At 42.2% G+C, this 23,815-nt stretch overlaps 3 protein-coding genes across 5 annotated transcripts; 1 reads left to right on the top strand and 2 right to left on the bottom strand.

Annotated features, from left to right (window-relative positions):
- Positions 1 to 162: 162 nt before the first annotated feature.
- Positions 163 to 8,995, bottom strand: LOC128770718 (D(4) dopamine receptor-like). Its single transcript, XM_053885534.1, has 4 exons — positions 8,425 to 8,995; positions 5,255 to 5,367; positions 2,750 to 3,339; positions 163 to 572 (listed from the first exon to the last, which is right to left on the bottom strand). Exons 1-4 carry the CDS (start codon positions 8,704 to 8,706, stop codon positions 358 to 360), a joined length of 1,200 nt encoding a protein of 399 aa, XP_053741509.1. The 5' UTR covers positions 8,707 to 8,995; the 3' UTR covers positions 163 to 357.
- Positions 8,996 to 10,292: 1,297 nt separating this feature from the next.
- Positions 10,293 to 13,712, bottom strand: LOC128770698 (cytosolic 5'-nucleotidase 1A). Of its 2 annotated transcripts, none has more exons than XM_053885499.1 (6): positions 13,538 to 13,712; positions 12,346 to 12,453; positions 12,116 to 12,251; positions 11,786 to 11,908; positions 10,959 to 11,077; positions 10,293 to 10,885 (listed from the first exon to the last, which is right to left on the bottom strand). In XM_053885499.1, the coding sequence occupies exons 1-6, from the start codon at positions 13,544 to 13,546 to the stop codon at positions 10,649 to 10,651; spliced, it is 732 nt and encodes a 243-aa protein (XP_053741474.1). In that variant the 5' UTR covers positions 13,547 to 13,712; the 3' UTR covers positions 10,293 to 10,648. The 2 variants fall into 2 exon arrangements, with proteins under 2 accessions (XP_053741474.1, XP_053741473.1); XM_053885498.1 differs by lacking the exon at positions 13,538 to 13,712 and adding an exon at positions 12,905 to 13,056.
- LOC128770696 (GRAM domain-containing protein 4-like) lies at positions 13,352 to 22,745 on the top strand. 2 transcript variants are annotated; one of them, XM_053885494.1, is made up of 20 exons: positions 13,352 to 13,502; positions 15,099 to 15,325; positions 15,582 to 15,675; positions 15,752 to 15,875; positions 15,957 to 16,024; positions 16,385 to 16,517; positions 16,703 to 16,728; positions 16,802 to 16,893; positions 17,059 to 17,150; positions 17,226 to 17,274; positions 17,849 to 17,920; positions 18,006 to 18,049; positions 18,124 to 18,233; positions 18,567 to 18,721; positions 19,577 to 19,594; positions 20,032 to 20,179; positions 20,555 to 20,648; positions 20,727 to 20,817; positions 20,899 to 20,967; positions 21,467 to 22,745. In XM_053885494.1, the coding sequence occupies exons 2-20, from the start codon at positions 15,149 to 15,151 to the stop codon at positions 21,572 to 21,574; spliced, it is 1,764 nt and encodes a 587-aa protein (XP_053741469.1). In that variant the 5' UTR covers positions 13,352 to 13,502; positions 15,099 to 15,148; the 3' UTR covers positions 21,575 to 22,745. The 2 variants fall into 2 exon arrangements, with proteins under 2 accessions (XP_053741469.1, XP_053741470.1); XM_053885495.1 differs by lacking the exon at positions 19,577 to 19,594.
- Positions 22,746 to 23,815: the final 1,070 nt, after the last annotated feature.

The following is a 23,815-nucleotide window of genomic DNA, read 5'->3' as shown; positions in this document are numbered from 1 at the left end:
AATTAAACACCTTCCTCGAACAGAGTGTGTGACTGAGAATGGTGGGTAGCCAAACTCGGGTTTGGGGAAGAAATTGGAATGTCTATAAAAGACACATCATTTTTGTGAAAAAAGTGATTTTATTATGAAAAGATGAGATTTTACATATAAAATGCACTCTGAACTTCAATGTAAAAAATAATAATAATAATAAAAACCACACATATAATAAAGCGATGGAGGTCTACATTCACTGCTCGGCATTTTTCACTCTGACGTCATGGAAACTCGCCATTTTGATCGCGGTCAACTTTGATAAGACTTGTTAACATGTCAATCCAGTTGACTTTCCTCGGTTGAAGAGTCACAGTTGCCATGTTAGTTGCTGAAGGAGAAGCAGTTGTGCAGGAACTTCTTGAAGAACTTCCTGAACTCCGTGTTGAAGACGGTGTAGATGATGGGGTTCAGGGCGCTGTTGACGTAGCCGAGCCACGTCACCACGCTCATCAGAGCAGGCGGGATGTTGCAGTCCCGGCAGCGCGCTCGCAGCGTGTGGAGCACAAAGAAGGGCGTCCAGCAGAACAGAAAGGCTCCTGAACGACAAGGAAGAAGACTCGGCAGGAATTCTTGTGAGATACAAGTTGGTGATGGGAAATTCTGTGAGTTTTCTTTGGCTGTCATTCAAAGTCAGATTTGAAAAGAGAAAGGACGGAGCTGGGACACACAACACCCAGCAGAGCGGCCAGAATTTGGCGCTTTGACAACACTTCTCTTCAACATCTTCAACTGGCTTCTAGCTCCATCTCAGATGAGCATCTCTACCTGACATTGCTTCATCATATAAAACATGATATCTAATTCAGAAGGTCAAAACATGAGGTGTCTTTGTCTTGAAAAACCCCAGTAAAATGATCGTGTGACTCACAAGAGCCTGTTTCTGAGGCCCATTAACAAAGCCTGGCCACGTTGTTTGACCCAACTACAGCAAGTGGAATGCATGTGTGGATTGAAAATGTCGCTGGATTTGGCAACTCCCTCAGGTGATCTCCAGTCTAGATGGTCTCAGATCTATGATCTATCTATCTATCAAGAGATACTTTACCACCTGCGCCCATTGCAAAAAAGTGTTGGGCACGGGGCCAAATTCAAAGCCTGGGGTCCAAATGTAAGAGCTGGAATGCTCAAACTGAGTGGAATCTCACTACGTCCGGACTTTCATCTCCTTGGATAGACTGTTAAATGAATATACATTTTGTTCTGACTTGGATGAAGAGCAGGTTGGAGGTTCCATGCAAGAGCCTCTAAGCAAAAGGACCCCAGGATATGGAGGATGCAACAACACTTTAGTGGTCACACATCCACAACATCTACTGCTCCTGCCCCAAACTTTCATGCACAGTTGAATGGACATGTCAGCAGCGACAGTCCTGCAACACTGGCAGCCTTCAGCGTTTCATCTCTGGACAGATCTCATCAGTCCCCTGAGACCACCCACTGACCTCTGTCAGAGTAACTGATGTTGATCGTCCATCATCTTCCAGCTCCAGAATGAAAGGTGGATTAATGGGAGACACAGTAGGAGTTACAGTGCCGTGATTATTCCACTGCTGTGAGTAGCGAATAGAGAGTGTAAAGATGATCCGTGACCACAGTCAGATGGTTCTAAGACCACTAAGACCGTTCACTGTTAGACACCGTGTTTTCTGACTGTGTAGTAAACAAAGGCTCGAGTTTCTTGACATTGTTCAATCCCATAAACCATCAGAAAAATTGAACCATTTATAAGCTAATATTATGAATCATTTTTCATTTTTCTTCCACTATTCGGATAAAAATGTGTAACAGAGTGAAGCCTCTGCTGCGCTGACCCTTGGGTAATAATTGGATTTCAGATTAAGACGCAGCAGGATTAGCTCCCAAAGGGAGGCACTTCTTCGCATTAGAACCAACACCGACTCATATAAATAGTTCAACCTTTGTGTGGGGTGACACACATCAAGAGTGACGGCGCTCAAGCGCTGTCTGTGCAGAACGAGTTATTTACACTTATGTCACATATAATCTTTGCAGTCTACATAAATACAGTGGGTGAAATTTGTCCTAGAGCTTCTCATGTTGTTTACAAGGCAACCTTGTACCTGTACCTGAGTCACAAGTGGGGAATGTTACTTCCTGTGGGGCCACATTGAGCCATCAAATATTTAAAAAAATAGGTAAAGAGCAAGTTCTGTCAAGTGCATTTTTCTTTCATTTTATACGAATTTCATAAATAGTATAAAATAATAATAATACGTAATAATAATAATTATAAAATAGAGTAAGTAAAGGCAATTTTTATCACAATATTTTAAATGTATATGCAAAAAATGACAAATAATCATAATAATAATACATAGAAAATAAAAACAAAAATCATTGAAAAAAATAGTACAGTTCTGCAACAGCAGTGCAACAGCACCAATGACACTCACCCAATATGCTCATAGAACTTCTGTGTCCTGCTGCCAAAGTGTAGTTAAGGATTCTGATCTAGATTTATCTGGCTTTTTAATGTTCTGCTTTAAGTTTTGATGTGGAGGGCACATGACACGTAGGGCAAGAGTGAAGTGTCACCTTAGATCTAGTCCCGACGAGTTTAGACAGGCTCCCCTACACTACAGCCTCACCAGGACAGGAGAACGGCCACTACATACAAACCTCACACTGAAGGATCACAGAACCCACTCATGTCATTTTTTCTCCTTAAAATCATGCACTGGTGTAAACTTACCTACGACCACAGGAAGGACCTTCATGGCCTTCCTCTCACGGCTGTTGATCTTGGCTCGTTGTCTCCTGCGAGGTTCCGGGTTGAATTTAATGTCGGCGAAGCTCACTGTCTGAAGCGGGCCGTCGTTACAATCTGAAGCGGGGAAAGGTTTCTCCACGGACGAAAGGGGAGTCGGCTCCTCCGGACTTTCCACCAGGTCTCTTTCAATGATAGGAGGGAGCAGCGGCGGCAGGGAGGACAGAGGTGGCAGGGTGGCACTGGCTTCCTGCAGCTTGCGGCACGCCTGGATACTGTTCCTGAGCTTGGCCTTTCGGGCCTCCTCCCAGCGCCGGAGCCCACGGAACATCCCGCAGTACAGCAGCAGCATGATCGGACACGGGATGAAGAAGGAGCACACGGAGGAGTACAGGACGTAGTCGTCGTTCTCCAGCTTACACTCACTGGGGTCTCGGCCCGGCACGTTGTTAATGCCGAATATGATGGGTGAGGCTACGGCTAGCGCGAGAATCCAAGTGGCTGACAACAGAACCGCCTGCCGCAGGTCCACATGTTTCCTGTTGTAGTTGAGAGGGATCAACACGGCGATGAACCTGCAGGTGGGGAAAATGGTCATTTACAAGACTGCATGCCACAGCATACCATCATGAACTACATTTGTCAGGGCTCCAAATCAGTGACATTGAACTGTTTTAATATTTGTCAAAGACATCAGTAATCTTCCACTGAGGTTTTCTCACTGGTCCACGTGTGTTTAGATGAGACGTATTTCATTCCAAGTACCATTTCTCACGCGCCTTGTGTTGACTAAACTCCTCATTTTAAGCATGATTTATCATAGTAGTGATGTCTATATGGTACAACTAACATCTGACTTACAACCTGCTCAACTTACATCCACCCATATTTAAAACCATGGCCAGTAGATGCTAATTTTTTTTTTTGTATTCAAAGTCGGGCACCGCAGCATGTAGCAGCCTGGCAACGTGTACGACAGTTACGGCAGCACAGTATCCCAGCACCTCACTCTCACACAGTGATCTACCACTACAGTACCTAGAACCCTCACTTCGGCTATTTTGAATGGCATTCGACTTGTGTCCAATTTGACTTGTGACCGGTAGGTCGGAACCGATCCCGGTCCTAAGTCGGATGTTACTTGTGTTTTTCACGTTTTTCGTGTGGTTTTCACACTGGCAGACTCGCTTTCACGGAAGATTTTGAGGCGCTACATATGTAGCCCTAGTTGGTGCTGCTGAGATTGGGCTCGAGGCCAGCTGTAGCCATTGCCGTCTTTAAAAACGTGCAGTTCCATGCAACCGAGAGTAGACATGGTTCTAGTGGGCTGTATGTGGCTTGCCGACTGCTGCTTTATACAATCCTGCCGGATATTCAGCAGGGGTCAGGGGACTTCCTGGAAAGGCCTTCAGTGCCCCACAAGGTTGACAAAACCCTCTGGCTAAACTAAAATCGTATTTTTCTTCTCAGCTTTTGTGCAACCTTTCCACGTTTAGATGCGTCTCCTTTTCGTCTTCTGTGTGAGTGTTTTTCTGTCTCTCCATACTATCTTAACTCGAGCTGGCATTGCCTCTTTGCTTAGCTCGCCTGAAGGACTAAACTGAAGAACAGCAGTGAAGTTGCTGAGAGGACAAAGCACAGCGAGTCAGAACTACTGTCCATTACTTGCTTTTTGCGACTTTGACTGGTTGTGACCGAGTGCCAGTCACTAGAGCCGTACGTATTGGAGTCACGTCTCGGTGAGTACCTGAACAGAAACTTTCCCTGACCCCTGCGACTTCGCAGAAAATTGGACAGTAACTGGGTTCTCATTCAGAGCACCCTGGAGCTCCAGCGTTGCACCACATCCGTCAATTTACTTTGAAACCTGTCAAACTTGAGCTCATAAATCAGTAGGTGGTCCCTCTCTCTGCAGGCCCGTGGTCCTGGTTCTTGTCCCTCTTGCTGAATTATTCAAAGTCATCCAGTTAAACCTCCGAAAGCTTCAGGTCATAAGCATCGTTTTACGTGAGCCACATCAGTCTTTGTATCTGATTTGATTTCTCAGAATAACAACGGCAGTTTTAAGGGAAAGCTCAGCTTGTTCCTCCCACTGTCATCCCTCAACATCAGCTGATGGTTCAGGTAATCTTATTGAGTCCCAGTAACAAGCGCTGACGGATCCTTGCAGCCGGCCCTGCGAGACACATCCTTCTTCCTGGACTTGAATTGATGCAGATCACTAACATTTGTTGTAGTGACAGCAAACCAAAGTCACGAGTCCACCGAGTGAACTCGCTCTCTGAAGACAGCGTTTAGGTTCGGTGACCTGATAATGCGGACGGTGGGAGGACAAATCACAGGGCTTATAACTGATCTGTGACATCCGTGGAAGATTAAAGCCCAAGTTATCACACACACTGCTGACCTTTAACACTTAGACCTTAGAAATTAGCACGCACACTAATAAGCTAGTGTGACCCGAGCTGGTATTGGTGCGTCGACACTAACCGGTCTATGCTGATGGCGCAGAGGTTGAAGATGGAGGCGGTGCACAGCATCACGTCCATGGTCATCAGGCCATCGCAGACAGTGGTGCTGAGGGTCCAAACCCCATCCTGGAACTGAAAAGATAAAGGACGCATTGTTAAAATTCAATGGTTTTCCTACTGATTATATTGTTTCCAAGTTTTGACAAAAAGACTGTCAGAAAGAATGCAATAGTTTAGTCCAGTATTTGTGAAGTTTCAGAGGGTTTACTGTAATTTCATGCCACTTCCTCTCAGCCACTTAGGTGTTCTGTACTTGACTGTGACATTATCACCATGCCTCTGTGTTATTGTCTTCCTTTAGCCACTAACCCTTCATTCCTGTCATCACATGCAGCTTGCAGAAGTGCAACAAGTTGTTTTTGGACACTTATTTTGTTGGACTGAATGAGACCACATGACTAGACCAGATGTTGAAGTAAAAACAGTTCTGTGGCAAAGGTGCTGAAGACCAGGCACAGAATCTTCTGTACATCTTGGTATTTCTTCCTTACACATTGTTGATCACATAGTACGCTTCTTTCACTTTCAGCTTGTATTAAATCAACACTGCAAACCAGATCATTATGATCTCATCATCCACAAACAATGCATCATTAACTGGGAGACTGAGGCTGTCATTGACTCACAGGCTTTGAGGCTTGCTGGCTGTTAAGGTGCCATCTGCTCTGCTTCTCCAGACCCAGCCATCCAACATTGCCGATTGAACGCCAGCATCTCATTCTATCTCATTCCAATCGAGGTTTTTATACATCCAAAATCATCTGACTTGTCCCACAAAACCTTTAACTATCAATCTATCGAAGGATAAGGGTGGTCTCAGCAATAAGTCACCATAAATTCAATAATTCCAAAGCTCCTGCCACAACGGAGGTTGATAATCCACCAGCACTGCGACACGCTGCTCCTACCTACTCAATAAGCTTCTACTTGAGTTGTCAAACTAAGCAGATTGTGAAGAAAATAACAGCGTAATAACTGGAGTGACCAGCCACAGGGTTCGGGTGAGCTGATATGGAAAAATATAATAAAATATAATAGTAATAAAATTGACATAATCAAATCCATGAGAAACAAGGATTAAAAACATGTTCCCCACAAACGCCTGACACATTAAGGTCTGTTGTTTCAGACCATCCCCATTGTTCCATGGTAATACATTGTGGGGCCACTCAGCTGACCTGTGGCAGGAAACCCACTACACAGAGAACGTAAAGTTGGACAAGGGTGAGTGGCATCACTTACAACCCATTGATTGATGTGGTCCCTTCTGATATCACTTCTCTTTTGTGGTTTGTATGTAAAACAAAAAAAAGAAGAAATGAATAGTGAGCTAGACTCATTCTCCTTATTATCATTAAAATAAATAATGATGGACAAATCTTTCTCGGGGGTCACATACGGCACATTTGCATTCTGCAAAGGAGATCAGCGTTTGGATGTTTGGAGTCATGGAGGCGTGGCTTATAGCGTTACTCTGTTTTGTTTGACAAAATATCACCCCAAGTTCACTGCTCACTGCGTATAAAACATTCAATGCAGGTGAAACAATGAGCAGGATTTATTGACGTCAGCGTATAGATTTTGAAATCAATAAATGAATGAAAATTACAGCAATTTTAGCATGCAACACGTGACTACTACAGAGCTGATAGCCTGAGATGAGCAGCAATCTCATGCTCACTCTGGTCCTCTGGGAAGACCTGTGCACCTGACCCGTCACAGCAGCCCACATCCACACACCTGCTTACACACACACACACACACCTGCACAATTATGACACTGCTTTCATCCTCTCAGCTAAACCTCACCATGGCTTTATCATCCATTTTTCCAACAATGAAATCTGCACTATGTCTGTTGAATGGAAAACCAAACCCCAAGTGTGATATCTTTTAAAGCCAGCAGAACCAAAGCCATCCAGAGAAGGCCTAAGTAGTTAACGCTCAAAATCGATTGAAAGACACCTGAAACTAAATTGCTGCTGCAGTCATCTTGATCAAGTTCACCTGACTGCTGATGTTTCATCCTAGCACAGACACTACAACATACTTAACTGCTGGTGCTGATATCATGGCTCCGTCCAACATTGATGGGAAGTAGAAAAACACAAGCTTAATGCAAGATAAATTAGTAAATGATGGAGTTTGTACCTGTATTACTAGAAAACTGTGTAATGTAAACACAGAAACACTGCACAAAACAATTTTAAAACATTGCAACATTGCAACAATGCAACTGCGCAACCTGTCAGGAGCAGTAACAAATCCCAAAAAGCAAAGAAGCAAAACCAAGCATAATGCTGCTTTAGAAATCCTGGATGCATAATGTATATGTGAGTAAATAGCATCACAATACTTGATATTTTAAATCAGAACTTTCAACTCATCTAACAATACTGATACAGTTTACACCGAAACCAACCAAGCTGTAATTACTGGCCTCAGTGCTTGATACTTCCTGTGCAGTTCTCAGCTGAGAACAGTTTGAATTATATTCCTCCGACGACTTGGGTTTCCTCCGAGTGCCTGTCTGTATATATGCACCATGGACTGACAACATGTCGAGGATATCCCTGGCTCTTGTACCATGTAGCTGGGTGTAAATAATTTCTTGCATAACTACATTGGATTAGATTAGAACATGAATGGATGGTGGCTGTGAAGAACCAGCCGCAGGGTTTGGGTGAGCTGATATGGGAAAATATAATAAAATATAGTAGTAATAAAATTGACATCATCAAATCCATGAGAAACTAGGATTAAAAACGTGTTCCCCACAAACGCCTGACACATTAAGGTCTGTTGTTTCAGACCATCCCTGGCTCTTGTCCCATGAATGGATGGATGAATAAATTTGGTCTGTTTTAGGTATTTTGCTTTAGAAATGTATTCACATTTCATTTGAAAAATAACATAACATCACCACACAAGATCTCATGGAATGTCAGGCATCAAACTAGTAACTACTTTCTTGTCAAATATAATTATACATTTGGCAGGAATGCTAAAGTAATACCACCTAAATAAGTTAAGGGACAACTGATGCATGATAGCCCGAAGTATAAGTAACGACACTTCAAGACTCTTGAAGATTGAAGTTGCTAACTGTCGTTAGTGAGTTGCTCTCACCTCCGAGTAGATGAAGAGCGGCAGGACGAGCACCGCCAGCATCAAATCCGCTACCGCCAGGCTGACGATGAAGTAGTTGGTGGTGGTCTTCAGAGCCTTCTCGGTGAGAACACTGAGACAAACCAGCAGGTTCCCGCAGATGATCGCGATGGTCAGCAGAATCCCGAACACCAGCGCTGGAACGTTCCGTCCCGTCGCGTCAGACTGCGCCGCTGACGCGCTGGTGTTTACCGCCATCCCCGCCGCGGCTCCACCGCTCCCGGCCGCCGCGACCCAACTCATCAAGTCCGGGCCGAACTTTGGTCTGCCGTCTGGGTCCGCATCACGGAGCCAGGCGGACACTGTGAGACCTCCTGCTCGCACCTTACCACTTGACCCACCGCAAAGGAGAATGAAAAGCTACTCAGTTGAACCTCGGCCTGATCTAAGACAGAAAGTTCCGCTGGTTTGACTCAAAAAACTAAAGTGAATCGTCAGGAAAAGCGGCCAAGCTTGACTTTTAAATCCCACAAGAATAATCCACCGGGGTCTCGGCAGGTTTTCACTGAAGGTGTCCGCTGGAAGTGGTTCAGTCCGGGCGGCTCACCTGCAGACACCGCCAAGGTTAAATTAGCTCGTTAAAGCCGCTTAAGGAGCGCGTGTCCTTCAGCTGGAGGCTGGTCGGGGAGCGCGCGAGGGCGTGCGCGCGGTCGTGTGTTCTGTTTTAAGTTCGCATGCTTTCCCCATCTCTGGTTTCAATGCACTTTGAATGGGAGTTCATCAATTCCATTAGTTTTGGGACACATATGTGTCGAGTAGAACACAAGCAGTTCTCTCAATAGATTCAACAACAACAACAACAATAATAATTAACACTAAAGAAATGAAAAAAGAAAGTAGTACAGATCAACTTCCAATGAAGAATAACTTCATTAACATTGTTTTTATCTGTAACAGAAAAGACTTAAAGTGCATCGATTTGCCTGAAAAAAAAATTGAGAAGGACTGACTGAAAGGGAGATTTTACCAGTGCAAGAGTTTAATTTGCTGGCATGTTTAGACCACATTAAAAACAGAGGCAGAGCATGAAACATGCCTGGAAGATTTGGCAATTCATGGCTCCTTTAACTCACAAGGAAGCTATAGCTCTGCCCAGAGTCTCTGGCAGATGACAGTGCTCCTTGCTGTATCTGAAAAGCAACCAACCATTCACTCAGAACATGTAAACAAGACTGGCTGGATCAACTGAAGAAGATGATCGTAATGAAAATTGTCATCTGGGGTGCAGCAAAACACGAGGGCGCTCTGCATATTACAGTAGATTAATATGCAAGAAAAGCCATGACTCTATGTGCGCACTTGATGACTGAGGGACTTAGCTGTGATGGCACAATAGGAGGAGGCTGGATTTCACTGTATAGCTCAGAACCATCTCCTTCCACATCAAAATAAGAACGTCAGCTCTAATGAGCCAAACAATTGTAGTCAAACCTGTTTATTCTCAGCCTGCACCAACTCCAGCAACGCCATGTTTTAATTGCTCCAACTCAGCCACTGATAGAGGCGCACATAATGGAAACGCCAGCGTCGTGGCGTCCCAGACAACTCTGGTAATATACAACTGTCATTTGGATGGGGCCACATCAGGGCTGTTCAATTTCAAGAACATGTTTTAATTTCTGGAGAAGCGATGAGGCGACAGATGCAGGCGGGACCTGACTGGTCTCACACGCTCCGATGATGGACGACAGAGGCTATAGCTTCCTGGTATGAGAACAACATGGAGGATGTTCAAAACTCTGACTTCTAGCTTTCTTATATCACCTCCTCTGACCCAGCAGCTGAAAGAGCATTTTGGCTAACACCACCAACTGAGACAAGACGGCAACTAATGTGGCAAGTGCATTGACGTTTTATTGTTGTGACAGCTCACCAACACCTAAATTACAAGGACAGCAAAGGAAAATGCCTTTTATCAAAGGGTTTTAAGTCATTAATTGTACGTGTTTTAAAGACATTGCTGCCCCCTGCAGGATACTAGTGCAATATCGCCCACCCGGCGTGCTAATTCATGTGCCACTTATTGAGTTTGGGCAGGTTTCTCTGCATCGACTGTTAGGGAAACACTGACGTGGATTTAACTAAAAACGAGGTTCAAGATTAGAAGCAGCACGCCACACCAAGAACAAGAAATATTTAAAATTCAATGACATTTTGAAAAAAAGCAGAAGAAGTTGAAAAGCTTTTATGCCTGTACACTGTTGCTAAGCAGGAAGTGATGTCGTATCAGGTTGATGATTGGGCGCCTGGGCGCTCCGGCCAGACAGTAGGCCTCGTCTACCTTGATGCCCCGGGTACGCAACCACTCCAGCGCCTGGCGCCCGTTCTCCCTGTCCCCTCGAGAGGTAACCATGATGAAAGTGAGAGGGCTGTCCATCACACTGAACCGGCTCCGCATCTCCCCAATCTGTGTTATAAAACTCTGTTGAGCAAACAGTGACAAGTCATTAAAAAAGTCTGGCCAGATGTTCAACAAGGGCTGCAGGACAGCTCACCTGCGAGACCGAGGGTGGGAAGGTCCCTTCCTGCATGAGCGAGTCACCACAGAACAAAATCCTGAGCTGTTCTGATGGCGCAGCTGCTGTTTGACCACTGAGAAGTGCAGAAGTGACCCCTGAGAGGATGACAGATATTTGCCTTCTCAATAAATAGCTCATCTTTATATAGACTGAACTCCATCGAAAATTGCTGCTAATGATGGTCATAAATGCAACTAAATTTCTATTGAGACCACACCTAATGCGTTAAATCTTCAATGTTTTGGAGGATACATTTTTGTTTGGTTGGTCTATACAAGAATGGGAAATCTACAACACTCCTATTTGCTGTTGGTAATTTATAACACAACACATACAAACGGCACAAGACATTTAACTTTAAACCCAAATACAGCAGTATTTGAACTGCATTTGTAAAGAACAGACAGAGAGGGACAAGAACTTTACAACAACGGATTCCTCCTAAATGTTGCCATTGTAATGACTCATACAGAACCAAGTAACGACAATACTTTGATGTAGTAAGTCATAGGTTCAAATCCCAATGAGATCAATAGGGAGAACCCATAAATGAGGTCTCTATGCGACATGCTGATGTATTGTCAACGACTACAGATAAAACCATCAGCTTGTGCGACATCGTCACACAAAATAGCAATGTCTGACGTAAAGCTCTTCATCTGAATACAGAGTACTGTTGTAAGTTCATAAAACCTTTTCATGTATGATATTCATTTATGAAACAGCATCCTTGTAAATTTCCTTGTCAGCTAAAATCTCATTCATCGCTGGAGTTGTAAATACCACAACAATATGATACTGACCTCGTAGTGATGCTTTTGCTGCCTCGTTCTGACTAGCAGTCAGGAACAGACTCACATTGTTTTCCAGTAAAGTCTCAACAAAATCTTCCTCACAGGAAAAACAGAACCTGCTGACATCAAGACCTGCAATAAAAGGCACACCTATTACCACAAATCCAACTGTGCTGGGAAAAATGGTCTTTAAATTCATAGCAATTACTAAAATAATAATTATAATCACAGTGTCAGCAGGTAAGTGATCAAAATGAAAGCACCTAGGTTATTGATGCTCAGTACTCAGGTGAAGCTGTAGTAATATCTGGCGATGCTTGGTGTTTGCTGTTAAATTACCATAGTGACGCGTGGTGCTGGTGATGCAACTGCTCTTCTGCTGCTGCTGGGTGTTAGTTGTGATCAAAACAACATCAAATAGAAGCTCCTCGGCTGGGTTTTCCTCCAGGAGCCGCTCATTCACCCTCTGCAATGCCTGAAAACAAAAAAGCAAATGTGAATTAAAAAGACACAGCAAAAGCGGCCCATGTGTTCACATAAACCCTGAGCAAGGCAAAGAATAATTTTACCTGCAGCAAAGGGAAAGCCACCCCCTCCTTATACACATCATCATTCTGTCCGGTTTCAAATGCAGCTGAAGACGTGATGGCAACAACCAAAGCTTTCTCCCTGTCCTTCTGTGGAAGCACATACATACACTTAAATGTAAAGAAAATACAGTTGTCTGGGGGTGAACCACAGTATGAAAGTTCACTGATATTACTGTAAAGAAATCATATCACAACATACAATTTTTTGATAAATGTAAAAGCGCTCAGACACGAATTGCAACTACGATACTGACTGAAGCTAGAAAAATAAATGTTTAAAATAATCATCAACAAAACTTTTGATCATAATAATTTAATAACAACAAACTTTGTCAATATCACTTGCCAATTTTACAGTATTCGAACAAATTTGTGGAATTGATGTTTAATGGCAACTATCGTAAACAGCCAGGGTTTGAGTATATTCATTTGCCCGAACAGTTCGATTTAACCCAGCTGGTTTAATAGGTGTGGTGTGGCGGGGTTTTTCATGTCCCCGCAGTACTGTGACCCGCCACCTGTCGCAGGTAAATCTTACCTGCTTCACTTGTGTGTTCTCAACCGAAGACACCATGTTGTCCCAGTCATGAGAACACAAACGTCTATATCGCCAGTGAAACTTCTCAAAACTATGTCCTCCTCTACAGACGGTTCCCTGTTTGACTTCTTCTTGTTTGTTGAAAACTATGAAAGTGCGTGCTGCCATCTAACGGTCAGGTGCGAACTACATCTCATCTTTGACAGAGCTGTTTTCAAGCTCAGGTGCGAAACTTTATATCACCCACCTTCTTCCTGCCCGCTTAAACAAACAACCAGTACAAGTGGCAATGTCGTTTTTCTGAGGTGGTGTAAACGCATGCTACTCAAAAACCTTATATTGTGAAATATTATGAAAAGAATCGATTTTGCCGCTGAAAGAATCGGCTTACTTCCTCTTTAAGAACGAACGCAATGACGTAATGTTTTGAGCCACGCCTACGTTAGTGGGTTCGGCTGGGCTGTCAGGCTAACTGGACCTGGTCTATCTTACGAAGAGTTCAAGAAACCTTTGGCTTGAATTGAGTCACGACAGGTTTAAAGATTCGAGCGCGTGTGCGCGTGCTTGGAGCGCTGAAGAGGAGACGTGAAGGTTAAAGGTGAGACAATACGTGAAGCTGTTCTTCAATCCCACCTTCAACATGTTGGTAGTTCCAGGTGGCTTCGGTTCCGAGGGAGCGGACTGTCCTTCCGGGACCACAGAATACGTCCTCGCTACGGGCACTTTGACGGCGAATGGTTCTTTTGTGGGTGATGCTTAAGGCAGTGCCACCCCTCCCTGCAATCTGTATTGAAAAGATACATACAAAATACCTCATGCTTTCGGGTACAGAAAACGATTATACAATGATGATGTCAGTAATTTTACTACAACAATTTATTTATTAATTCTAAAATGCAGCGTGGTGGTTTCATCTGATGTTATTATTATTCTAAAATCATTTCCAAATATATTATTTTATATAAACATTTTATATCTCATTGACTAATTAAAATTGCATTTTTATGTGAATTAAGTAAAATTAAAAATAAGCAAATCTGTGTATCCTTTAAATGTGTTTATGTCATCCAAGGCCAAGTATTGAATAAGCAGACAGTATTATAAAATCATTAACACCATGTCATCCCACAACCGCCTGTGTTCAAACAGTGCAGAACCATAGTCGCCTTGTACTGTAGGAGTAGTTGGGCAAGTTAGACAACAACAGGTTGACCAGTCTAGACACTGCCACAAGACAAACAAAAAACTTGTATAATCATTGGAGCAGATATGTACTGCATGTCCAGATTCACATCTGATGCACCTATAAGATAGTATCAGTTAGTGTTGCAGTCTACACTGCAATAGCATAAAAGGAAAGTTGTGTGTATTTCACAAATTACCAAAAGCAACAGCGAAAATGGATATGACAGTGACAGCAGTACCCTGCATAAATGCATGCATAACGTTAAACATTAACATTTGATATCACGTATTTCCGGATTGTTAACTTTATTTCCCAAAGTGGAGTGGATGCCGCACTATTGATGCAAGGCAGACTGCACACTGACCGGATTTGATCTGTTCAGCCGAAACTTTGTGCCTCTGGTGTTTGCTCTCTGTCATCCTGCTCACCCAGCATGTAACCTTTTTAAACATGAACTCTAAAGACGATGAACGCGACCTCCTAAACTCTATATCGTGCATGTGTTTGAGTATGTTTTCACGCTTGACTGCATCCTGAACAAACACCCTCTGTGATCCAGAGTACACAGAAACGTATCTGTGGTCACAGTTCTGTGATCAGTTCACTTTCTATTATTTAGAATTTGAGACTGTTCATACATGTGTTTAATCACAAATATAGTGAACTAGAGTTAGGTATTGTTTTTTAGTTGTGTTTATTAATAGCAATAGTTAGTCATAAAGACAAAGTACAGAATGTTACAATAAGCAAATCCCACCAAAATGTTCCAGGGATAAGAGATGCCAGCCAAAAATTCCAAACATAAGGGATGTCCTGTGATCGCATGCTGACCCAATTTCAGTTCCTGCCTCTGCAGCTGTCGCACTTTTAAATCTGTCTTTAAATCACATCTGTAAATTGAGGCTGAGAATCATACCCACTCATATCAGCACTGCTCCAACACATGTGAGAGACCGCTTACTGAACGTTTATTTAACATTACTTGACTTAATCCTTGTGTGTTTGCAGGTTTCCCCTCTGCCATGTTCAGGTAAGGTCCTGCTCTTCTGTGGCTCACAATGCGGAAGCGTCTGGACAGGATTCGCTTCCGTGGTCGACGGGACGACGACACAGCCGACTCGCCCAACGCCTCTGACACAGAATGCACCGAGGAGCTTGTGGTCAGACCTCGGGACTCCATCAGGGAGATAGAGGAGGTTAGAGATGGGGATAGTGAGCAGCAGAGTGAAATACAGGTACAAAGACTGTCATACACTCAAATCTGACGTGACCCTTTTTTTGTTTGGTTCGCGTCCCTCGGTTTTTCAGTTCTTCTTCTGCACTTGTAAATCATGCATTCATATCGTCTTGTCTCATTTTCTTTTGTTTATTGCACTCTACCCCAGTTACGTGGCCGGGAACTGTCCTGCGACCTGCGGCACTAATCACTCTTCTATCATTTGGATATTTTCTAAACTAATATGGGATGTATTCTGTATTTCTGTCTCTCAGGTTGCAAACGCAGGACTTCAAGATGATGGAAGGTCTGACATGAATGAGGTCAAAGCTCTTCTTGAGGTTGCCTTATTGGAGAAGCACTTCTTAGGTGAGTCAAAACCTTCTTTTTGAACACAAACCATGAAACACAGCTAGCTAGAATCAATGCCCTATGCTGGTTTCAGAGGAGGAGCTGAGGAAAATTCGAGACGAGGATTCCAACATGGACTCCTTGAAACAAGAACTGGAAAAAGAACGCTGCCGGAACCAGGAACTGGAGCAGAAGATCAACGAGGCCATGAAATCCAGGTCTTTGATACTAACTTTACTAGACAGCTAAAAATGGCAATTCATCTTTTGACACCTTTGTTTTTTCTTACTTTTTCCAAGTCTTGAAGATTCACCCTCCTTCAATGCTAGAAGCACAGCACCCCCTTCTCCTTCAGTCAGCATTGCAGGTGAATTCATTTTACAAATTTAGATTACAAAAATATTGGGTTTGATTCATTTGTGTTACAGCAGTTACAGCCCTGTATTCAATAATAAGTCAATTACTTGGGCATTAGACCTGTAATATATTGGTTTATTTTGGTCTTTTTTGTTCTAAGTTTCTTAATTCAAAGCAATAATTCAAGTTCTTTTGCCATTGTGTTACATTTAAGATGTTTAATGTTTCAGTAATTCAGTGTATTTACATTACTTACCACCTTGGTTTTGTCATGAAAACCAAGGTGGTAAGTAATGTTTATACATTACATTTATTACGGTAAATGTATTTAATGAATTCCTATTAATTTTGCAATTTGTCTTCTCTTCAGAGAGGCAGAAGTCTTCCCTTTCCAGCAGCTTCCAGAAATGGCTTTACAGTCGGTTTGGAGATTATATAGAAGACTTCCGCTTCCAACCAGAGGAGGCGCCACCAGAACCAGATGAGCCACTGAGTGCCAAGAGGTGCGACCATGGACATTCATGCTTAAAATGTCGCTTCACAAAATATGTACATCCATTCAGCCTCCTTATACATTTCATTTATGTATTGAATCGTGTTATTTTTCATCTGTTTTTGATAAGCATGTTTGCAAAATTGCTGTAGTTGTTTTTTTAATTCACTCGCACCTCTGCTCCTTGCTCCACAGGCTGACAGAGAACATGAGGCGACTCAGTAAGTGTAATGATGTACATGTTTTTCTTCCTGTCAGTTTTGTCTCTAACGACAGAGTGTTTTGTGATTTAAGAACGTGGATTAAAACCCGTGACCAACTTCAAAAGGAACCTCACTGCCTTATCAACCTGGTATTCGTTCTATACGTCTGCCATCGCTTTTATTGTGAGTTCTCAAAGCCCTCTTTTCTTCCTGATAAAAGTTCAGTTCTCCAGAGTATCATGAAACAAGCTTTAATGTTTAGCAAGTTAATGCTCTTATCTTGTCTACTGGTTTTAATATCAATGTTGGATGGGTGGATATTTTAATTTGCATGTCTGTGCTCGACAGGTTTACATGTACACTGCTTGGTATGGCTGGACCATCCCCATGTTCCTCTTCCTCGCCATCGTTCGCTTGTCTTTGAATTATCTCATCTCCAGGTTTGCTTCCTGACAGTTCCCCATCATCAGTTTGTTCCAGTGTTTGTCTTATGTGTTTGTTTTCTGTCCTCTCAGGGGTTGGAGGATCCAGTGGAGCATTGTGCCGGAAATATCTGAACCCGTGGTAGGGAATCTCACATGTACCGTTTGTTTTTATATTGTCAGTTTGGAGGGGAAATGCATCTTTAGGGGTCCATTTGCCCCTTGAAGAAGAGCATTTATTTGTAGTGAGGTTTAGCTGGTATGGGTTTGTTTGTCCATTAAAAGACTCAGATATTTATAAAATGATTGAATTAAATGTATGCATATATTAAATGTAATGTATTCAGATACACCAACAATATGCCCTTTATCTGGATTTTTTCTAATAATTTGATAATATGTATTTATTTCAAAGCACTTTGTCCTTTTACAAATGACGAGACCAACTGCCCACCCAAGGAAATTATGTTAAGCTGCTTGCGTCTGTGGAACATATGGCTCACTTGGATTTCAATGCTAAAACCTCCCGATATAGGAGTAAACCCATGACGCATGGCGCAAGACGCAAGAGCATGCCATTGGTTTGCTGCCAGAAATCCATCCATCCTGCTGTGCACCACCTATTGCTGCAAACTTGTTGTTTCTGTTAAACCCTTCATGTCAAACGTCAAACAATTTCATGTCAGTCTGAAATGCTGTCACTGTGTCTGCTCCAGGAGCCTCCCAAAGAAGACTTGTCGGTGTCAGAGAAGTTCCAGCTGGTTCTGGACGTGGCTCAGAAAGCACAGGTGAATCTCTGTGAGGCAAACTTTCAGTGAAATTTCAGAAGATTGTTTTGTAAGAAAACATTTCTCCCTTGCGTAATCTTGACAGAATTTGTTTGGGAGGATGGCCAACATCTTGGAGAAGATAAAGAAGTGAGTTCAAGAATTTGATACTCGAACTGAAGGAGCTTGGTCAAAACTGTTTTTTTTTTGTTTTTTTTTTGCAGTCTCTTCATGTGGGTTCGTCCTGAGTTGACTCAGAAGTTGTACGTGGGTCTGTGGGTCGCCTTTGTCTCCTCCTGCCTGCTGCCGTACAGTTTACTCGGCTTAATCATCGGTATGTTCTCCCTGATTTAAAGAGTGTCCTTGAGCTGTTGAATCATGCACCTCATACTTTGAATTACTTTCTGTTCACACCAGTCAGTGTCTGTCAGTATGGAATAGTTCCTCACCATCGTGCTTCTGTGGCCTGTTGGCTTTCACATAGACACACACCTTTTTCTCAGTCCACAACTATTTTTGAATTTACTTCATGCTACCGATCTCATAACTGCAGTAAGAGAGTGACAACATCGTTGCTTAGGTTGTGTAAACACAAAGCTCAAGCACACTTGTGTGTTCATGTCACTCAAGGGCTCAGTTAGCGTCTACATAACCTGCCTTCTCTCAGTCGTGTATGCAGGCATCAAGTTCTTCATCATCAACCTCATCTTCAAGAGCTGTCCCAAGCTGAGGCAGCGCTTCGACACGCCGTACGTCATCTGGACCAACTTACCCACTGACCTGCAGCAGAAGGAGCGAAGCAGCACTTCCATGAGCAGACGGGTGAGTTAAGACTCACAGCCTCCAGCCACTGTCCTCTTTGTTTGCGTTTTATTATCATTAGTCGGCTGTGTTTCCACGTAAGTAACTCATTTAATTCCGATCGTAGTCCTGACTGTATAATTGGTCCCTCAAGGATGCTCGACTACATTAGTCAGGTGAAACTGCATCTGAAATGAAAGCCTAAATAAACAAGTCTTGCTTCAATAGGAACTCAATTCTCTGTGAGATACTCACTTCACTTTTCCCTTTAGTTCCCTAATTCTTATACTTTGTTTTGATATGTTATATCATTGGTCCCTACAGGAGAACACATCACAGACAATTTTTCTCCTTCAGTATTTCTTGCAAATCTTCAGCTCTTTGGCTATTGAAACAGATATGAGCTGTTGCAGCGCATCATGGAGCATGTAGATGGTAATAAAAAGAAAAATAAGCTTGTGTCTCATAAAGTATATTGCTGGATGGTTGTCATTTTATTGTGAGATTTATGAACTTCAGCACAGTTAAATGTTAAAAAGGTAAATAAAAAATTCCCTGTGGATGACTTTAATATCTTCTACCTTTTAGGCCTTTTATTTATTTGTCTCCAAAAATAGACAGTACATACTTTCTATTAAGCCGGAAACAAACAGAAAAAGTTTATGTTTTACTGTGCAGTATGTGCATTCCACACAGTATGTTTTGCCCTCTGTATTAAAGGGGAATCTTATCAGCAGTTTCGTCTCTTAAGGTTTTGTGGTTCCTGGTGTAAAGTATATAGCTGCGCTATCAGTGAGAGCTGGGTGCACCTGGGTTAGTGGGTCAGTGACGCTGTTTCTTTAGGGTTTTGAGTTGTCGCATTTCTCTGTCTCTCAGCCTTCCGAGTGTGACCAGGTAGGATTCACCTGTGTGCGTTTACAGTGCTGCGTTCAGTAGCGTGTGTTTAGCAACCAGAAAAGCTTAGGTGATGTCCTGAGTCCATCTCTCCCCAGTACCCTTCTGGTCAAAGTCTGATCTCCTCTTTACCTTTTAACTGCAGCTGTATATTAATTATGTTGGTGTTTTGTGTGTAAATATATCAGATATATTTACATTGTAAATATAAATATATTTTAATATATTTGCAGTGTATATTTACACTATATAATAATTCCCAAATCTACTGTTTACACAAACAGTACATTTGAAATTCTATGAAAAATGAAACAGCTACAAAGCGGTTATCCATACAGAAGAAGTTATGGTAACTTCAGTTTTATACTTCTAACTACGTTAGCTGTCTACAAGAATATTTTATCTATGTTGGTTGGCTGCGTTCCTCTCCTGCCCAGGGTCAGGCTACAGGGTCGCGGGGTGCCCTGGGGACGGCTGCTCCTGTGGGTCTGAGTCGAGAGGAGGACACAGGAAGATCTTACAGCACAAGAAGAGGAGCCTTCCATGAGGTCTTCAACCTGCTGGAGAGTGAGCGCCCCCTGCCAGGTGATTTTAAAATCGACTTTTTGCGTGTCAGTATTTGAATCTTTAAAAATAATTTCTAAAAATCTGTTTCTTGTTTTAATCCTGTATCAAAGTTATTATTCTGAAAATGCACATATTAAATGGTTAGTTCTAAATACATTCTAATGGTGCACTTTACACTGATATGTTTTGACTTTCTCACCTATAATGATTCTGTTTTACATTAGATATGCTCAACACTTTCTAACCAGTTTATTATATGGTGGCTTACCAATGTTTCATGCTCATGTAGTGATGGATATTGGCAGTTTGTTTCATTGAGACGAGAAGACATGTCTGTTCTCTTGTGTTCATGCATGAATGCAACGCAATGAACGACAAAAATGTCTGCCCCAGGGTGTGAGAACGGTTGGCGATGCTGCCTCATTAACCGAGACAGGAAGTCACCGACGGACTACATTCGTCACGGCTTCCTCTACGTAACAGAAAAGTGAGAATGTGACCCTGGATTTCACCTGCTGCTCAAGGTCTCCTGTCCTCATGATTCCCTTCATCTGCTTTCTCCTAGTCACCTGTGTTTTGAGAGTTCCAGCTCCAGGTCCGGATCCTCCAAGAGAAACAAAGTCATTAAACTCGCAGACATCACAGAAATCCAGAAGGTGGATGAGCTGACTTGTTGTCAATGTTGGTCAATATTTTCCACATCCTTCCATCCTAACTTCTCTTTCACCCCCTGACAGTACAAAGTCCTGTCTGTGCTGCCGGGATCTGGGATGGGGATCTCCATTGCCACCCCGTCAACACAGAAGGTAAAGCTGTTTACTCAGCACTTACATTAGCTAAAAAAACTAATTCATAAATCCAGCTGATACTTGTTTGATTATGGCAATAATCAGATGGAATTTAAATGTTGCTTTAGATTCAGTCATTCATGAGTAAGTGAGCTCCCGGATATTTACTGAGTCAAGTCTTGACTCCTGAGAACACGCCTACACGTACGACAGATAAACACCACATGGCGATTATGTGAAAGTTTGCTCATTGCTGGAGGACTTCCACCCTGATGTTTAAATTCATGAGTACAGTACTGATGGGTAGATGAGGTATTGTGATACAGTACTGCAGAGTTGATTGGACTGTGTCCTAGTTTTCAGAATCCACTAGATGGCGCTCTTGGTTTAGAAATGATGTGAGGTTTCATTGAACTCGTTGTTCCACGGGTCAGTCTGCTGTGACCTTGACCTTTGAAGTCGGGGTCACCATTACTGTCTTTGCTTAAGATTTTAAATCCAAGAATCTCTCGTGCAGCCGATGGTGTTTGGGGCGATGATCCACAGGGACGAGGCTTTCGACGCCATCTTCAACCAGTACATGAAAGTAGTAACCATGACGACGGCAGCCAGCCCCGAGACGTAGAGGCCGTCTCACAAACACCTCAGATGTTTTTAAATCAGTCGCTTGTTTGTTTTAACATGATTTCACTGTGTCTTCTACGTAGAGTGTCACTTGTATGAAGCGTATTACTTCTCAGGTGTTTTTGATAAGAGTCATCATTTTAAGAAATTCTTTTGTAGCAGTTTTTACTGAAATTGCGAGACTGGTAATTCATGTTTCATTTTTTTTGTTACCTATTGTGCCTAAAACTCACTCAGTATACGCTAGTAAATGTGTCTGATTTTTACTTTATTTAAATTGCATTCTGAAACACATACATCAGTGTCAAATACTCTTCATACATTCCATGTCCTACACAAAGCGTGTGGATTTGAGTCTTTAGAATTCAGCTCATATGAGGTGCACAAGGCTTTGAATTTCCTCAGTACTCTAAATGTATGTAAATGTAATCGTAAGATTCATCTGGTGTAGCTATATTCCCATGCTCCTAGTATGTATTTGAGGGCTCCAACTTGGAAACAAATGTCAAGAACAATCATATCTATATCTACTTTTTACATTTTTGCCTTAAACATTTTAGTAGTTAGGGGCTGTTGTTTTTTTTGGGGGGGGGGATGCAATGCTTTATCATGAGTACAAAGCGCACTGGGTACTTTTAAACCAACAGCTACTGTGTCATATGGTGTCAGTCATCGTATCGTGAGCTCCTGGTGAATGCACAAGTTCAACTGACTTTTGAAGTCAAGTTGAAGCTTTTATAAAAAGAAGATTCTCAGTGCTGATAACTAATAGGCTACTTTCTTCATGGATTTGTAAAATTTCATCTAGAACGAAAAGATTGTGCAGTATATGAGTTTTCTGATGTACGAATGTAACTTGAAAAAAGTGAACTTTTCAAACTCATTTTTTGGCAAACTACAGTTCAATAATGTTTAATGAGCAAATTCCATGGAATCATTTCATTTAGTGCTGACTTTTTTAAGTTAGGGTGGGGATGAATGTAAATGTCAGGGTTTCTGGCAGATTGTAATCTTCCATGTTTTCCCCTTTTTACTTGAGTCACTAAAGCCTTAATCAGAAAGGTCAATTCATTGTAATTGTTTTGTTTTCCTCGTGATGACTGTTATTGAGGTAGCAAAACTGATGTCACCTAAATATTATTTTTATTTTAATACAAACATCTGAGCACTGATATTGGACTCGTGTTTTTAATCTGCGGAACTTGTTTTCACCTGTTGATGTCAGCAGATTCACAATCCAAATTCTAAAGTTCGCTCAATGTAAGTTTACGAATGTATTTATTTCTCACAGTTTCCAAGATATTATCAATGGCGCAGTTGCCATGTGGATTTTTAAATCTCAACCTCTAGGTGTCACTGTGTACCCTCTAGTTGTGAGTAATTTACGTAAAGAAGAAAGCACGGAACCCACTCAGAGTATTATGTTGTCGAATGAGGCGGCCATTTTGTAAACTTAAATTAGACGGACTATAAATCCAGCAATTTTCCGTTTTATTTTGATGCTTCTCTATCATTACCTGAGGTTTGGCTACTTGCTAACACACGTGTCAGCGCTCCAAACTGTGAGGGACCAAAAATATCACTGCTTGAGGCAAGTTTGACTCTGAAAATACGCAACATTCTCAAAACAGGAATACTGTAGGTTGAGCGTTTTTGTGGCCAAATGAGGAGAAGCTGACTTATACTTCGATATAAGCTAGACATCGTAAACAAGAGGCAGCGCAAAAGCAGAGACCACCTCAGTAACGGTCAGTGAAGTTTTCCTGCACCAGCAAAGGGATGGATGTTGGATGTTGAGCATCAGCGTCTCTGGTGAGTGAGATGTTTTTTATTGTATTTAAATGTTTCAAAAACTGTTGTGCTTTGGAAGTTTTTTGTGAAATCCCAGTACATGGCATACTACATAACTACACACTGACAATTTCCATTTAGTTTTTAAAAATGTCCAGGGGGCGACAGGGTTGTAATGCACTGTATATTCAGTGTGAGGGTCCCTAATCTTCCATCTCTTACATTATATGGATCTTCATCCTGATGTGGCCGAAAGGTTTTTATTGTATTTGAAAAATAAATACACATTTTACAAATGACTACACTTTGTCCCAGGTAGTTACCACAGCAAGATTTCATGTGAGTGGCAATGATGCAATTTTCAATTATTTACATTTGTTACACTTGGAATACAAACAATTAAATCAAACATCATCTTCAAATTTAGAAAAAAAACAGTCTCAGATCGATG

The sequence above is a fragment of the Synchiropus splendidus genome, chromosome 14, assembly GCF_027744825.2.
Source record: "Synchiropus splendidus isolate RoL2022-P1 chromosome 14, RoL_Sspl_1.0, whole genome shotgun sequence".
Classification (NCBI taxonomy): Eukaryota; Metazoa; Chordata; class Actinopteri; order Syngnathiformes; family Callionymidae; genus Synchiropus; species Synchiropus splendidus.
This window is presented reverse-complemented; position numbering and strand designations above follow the sequence as displayed.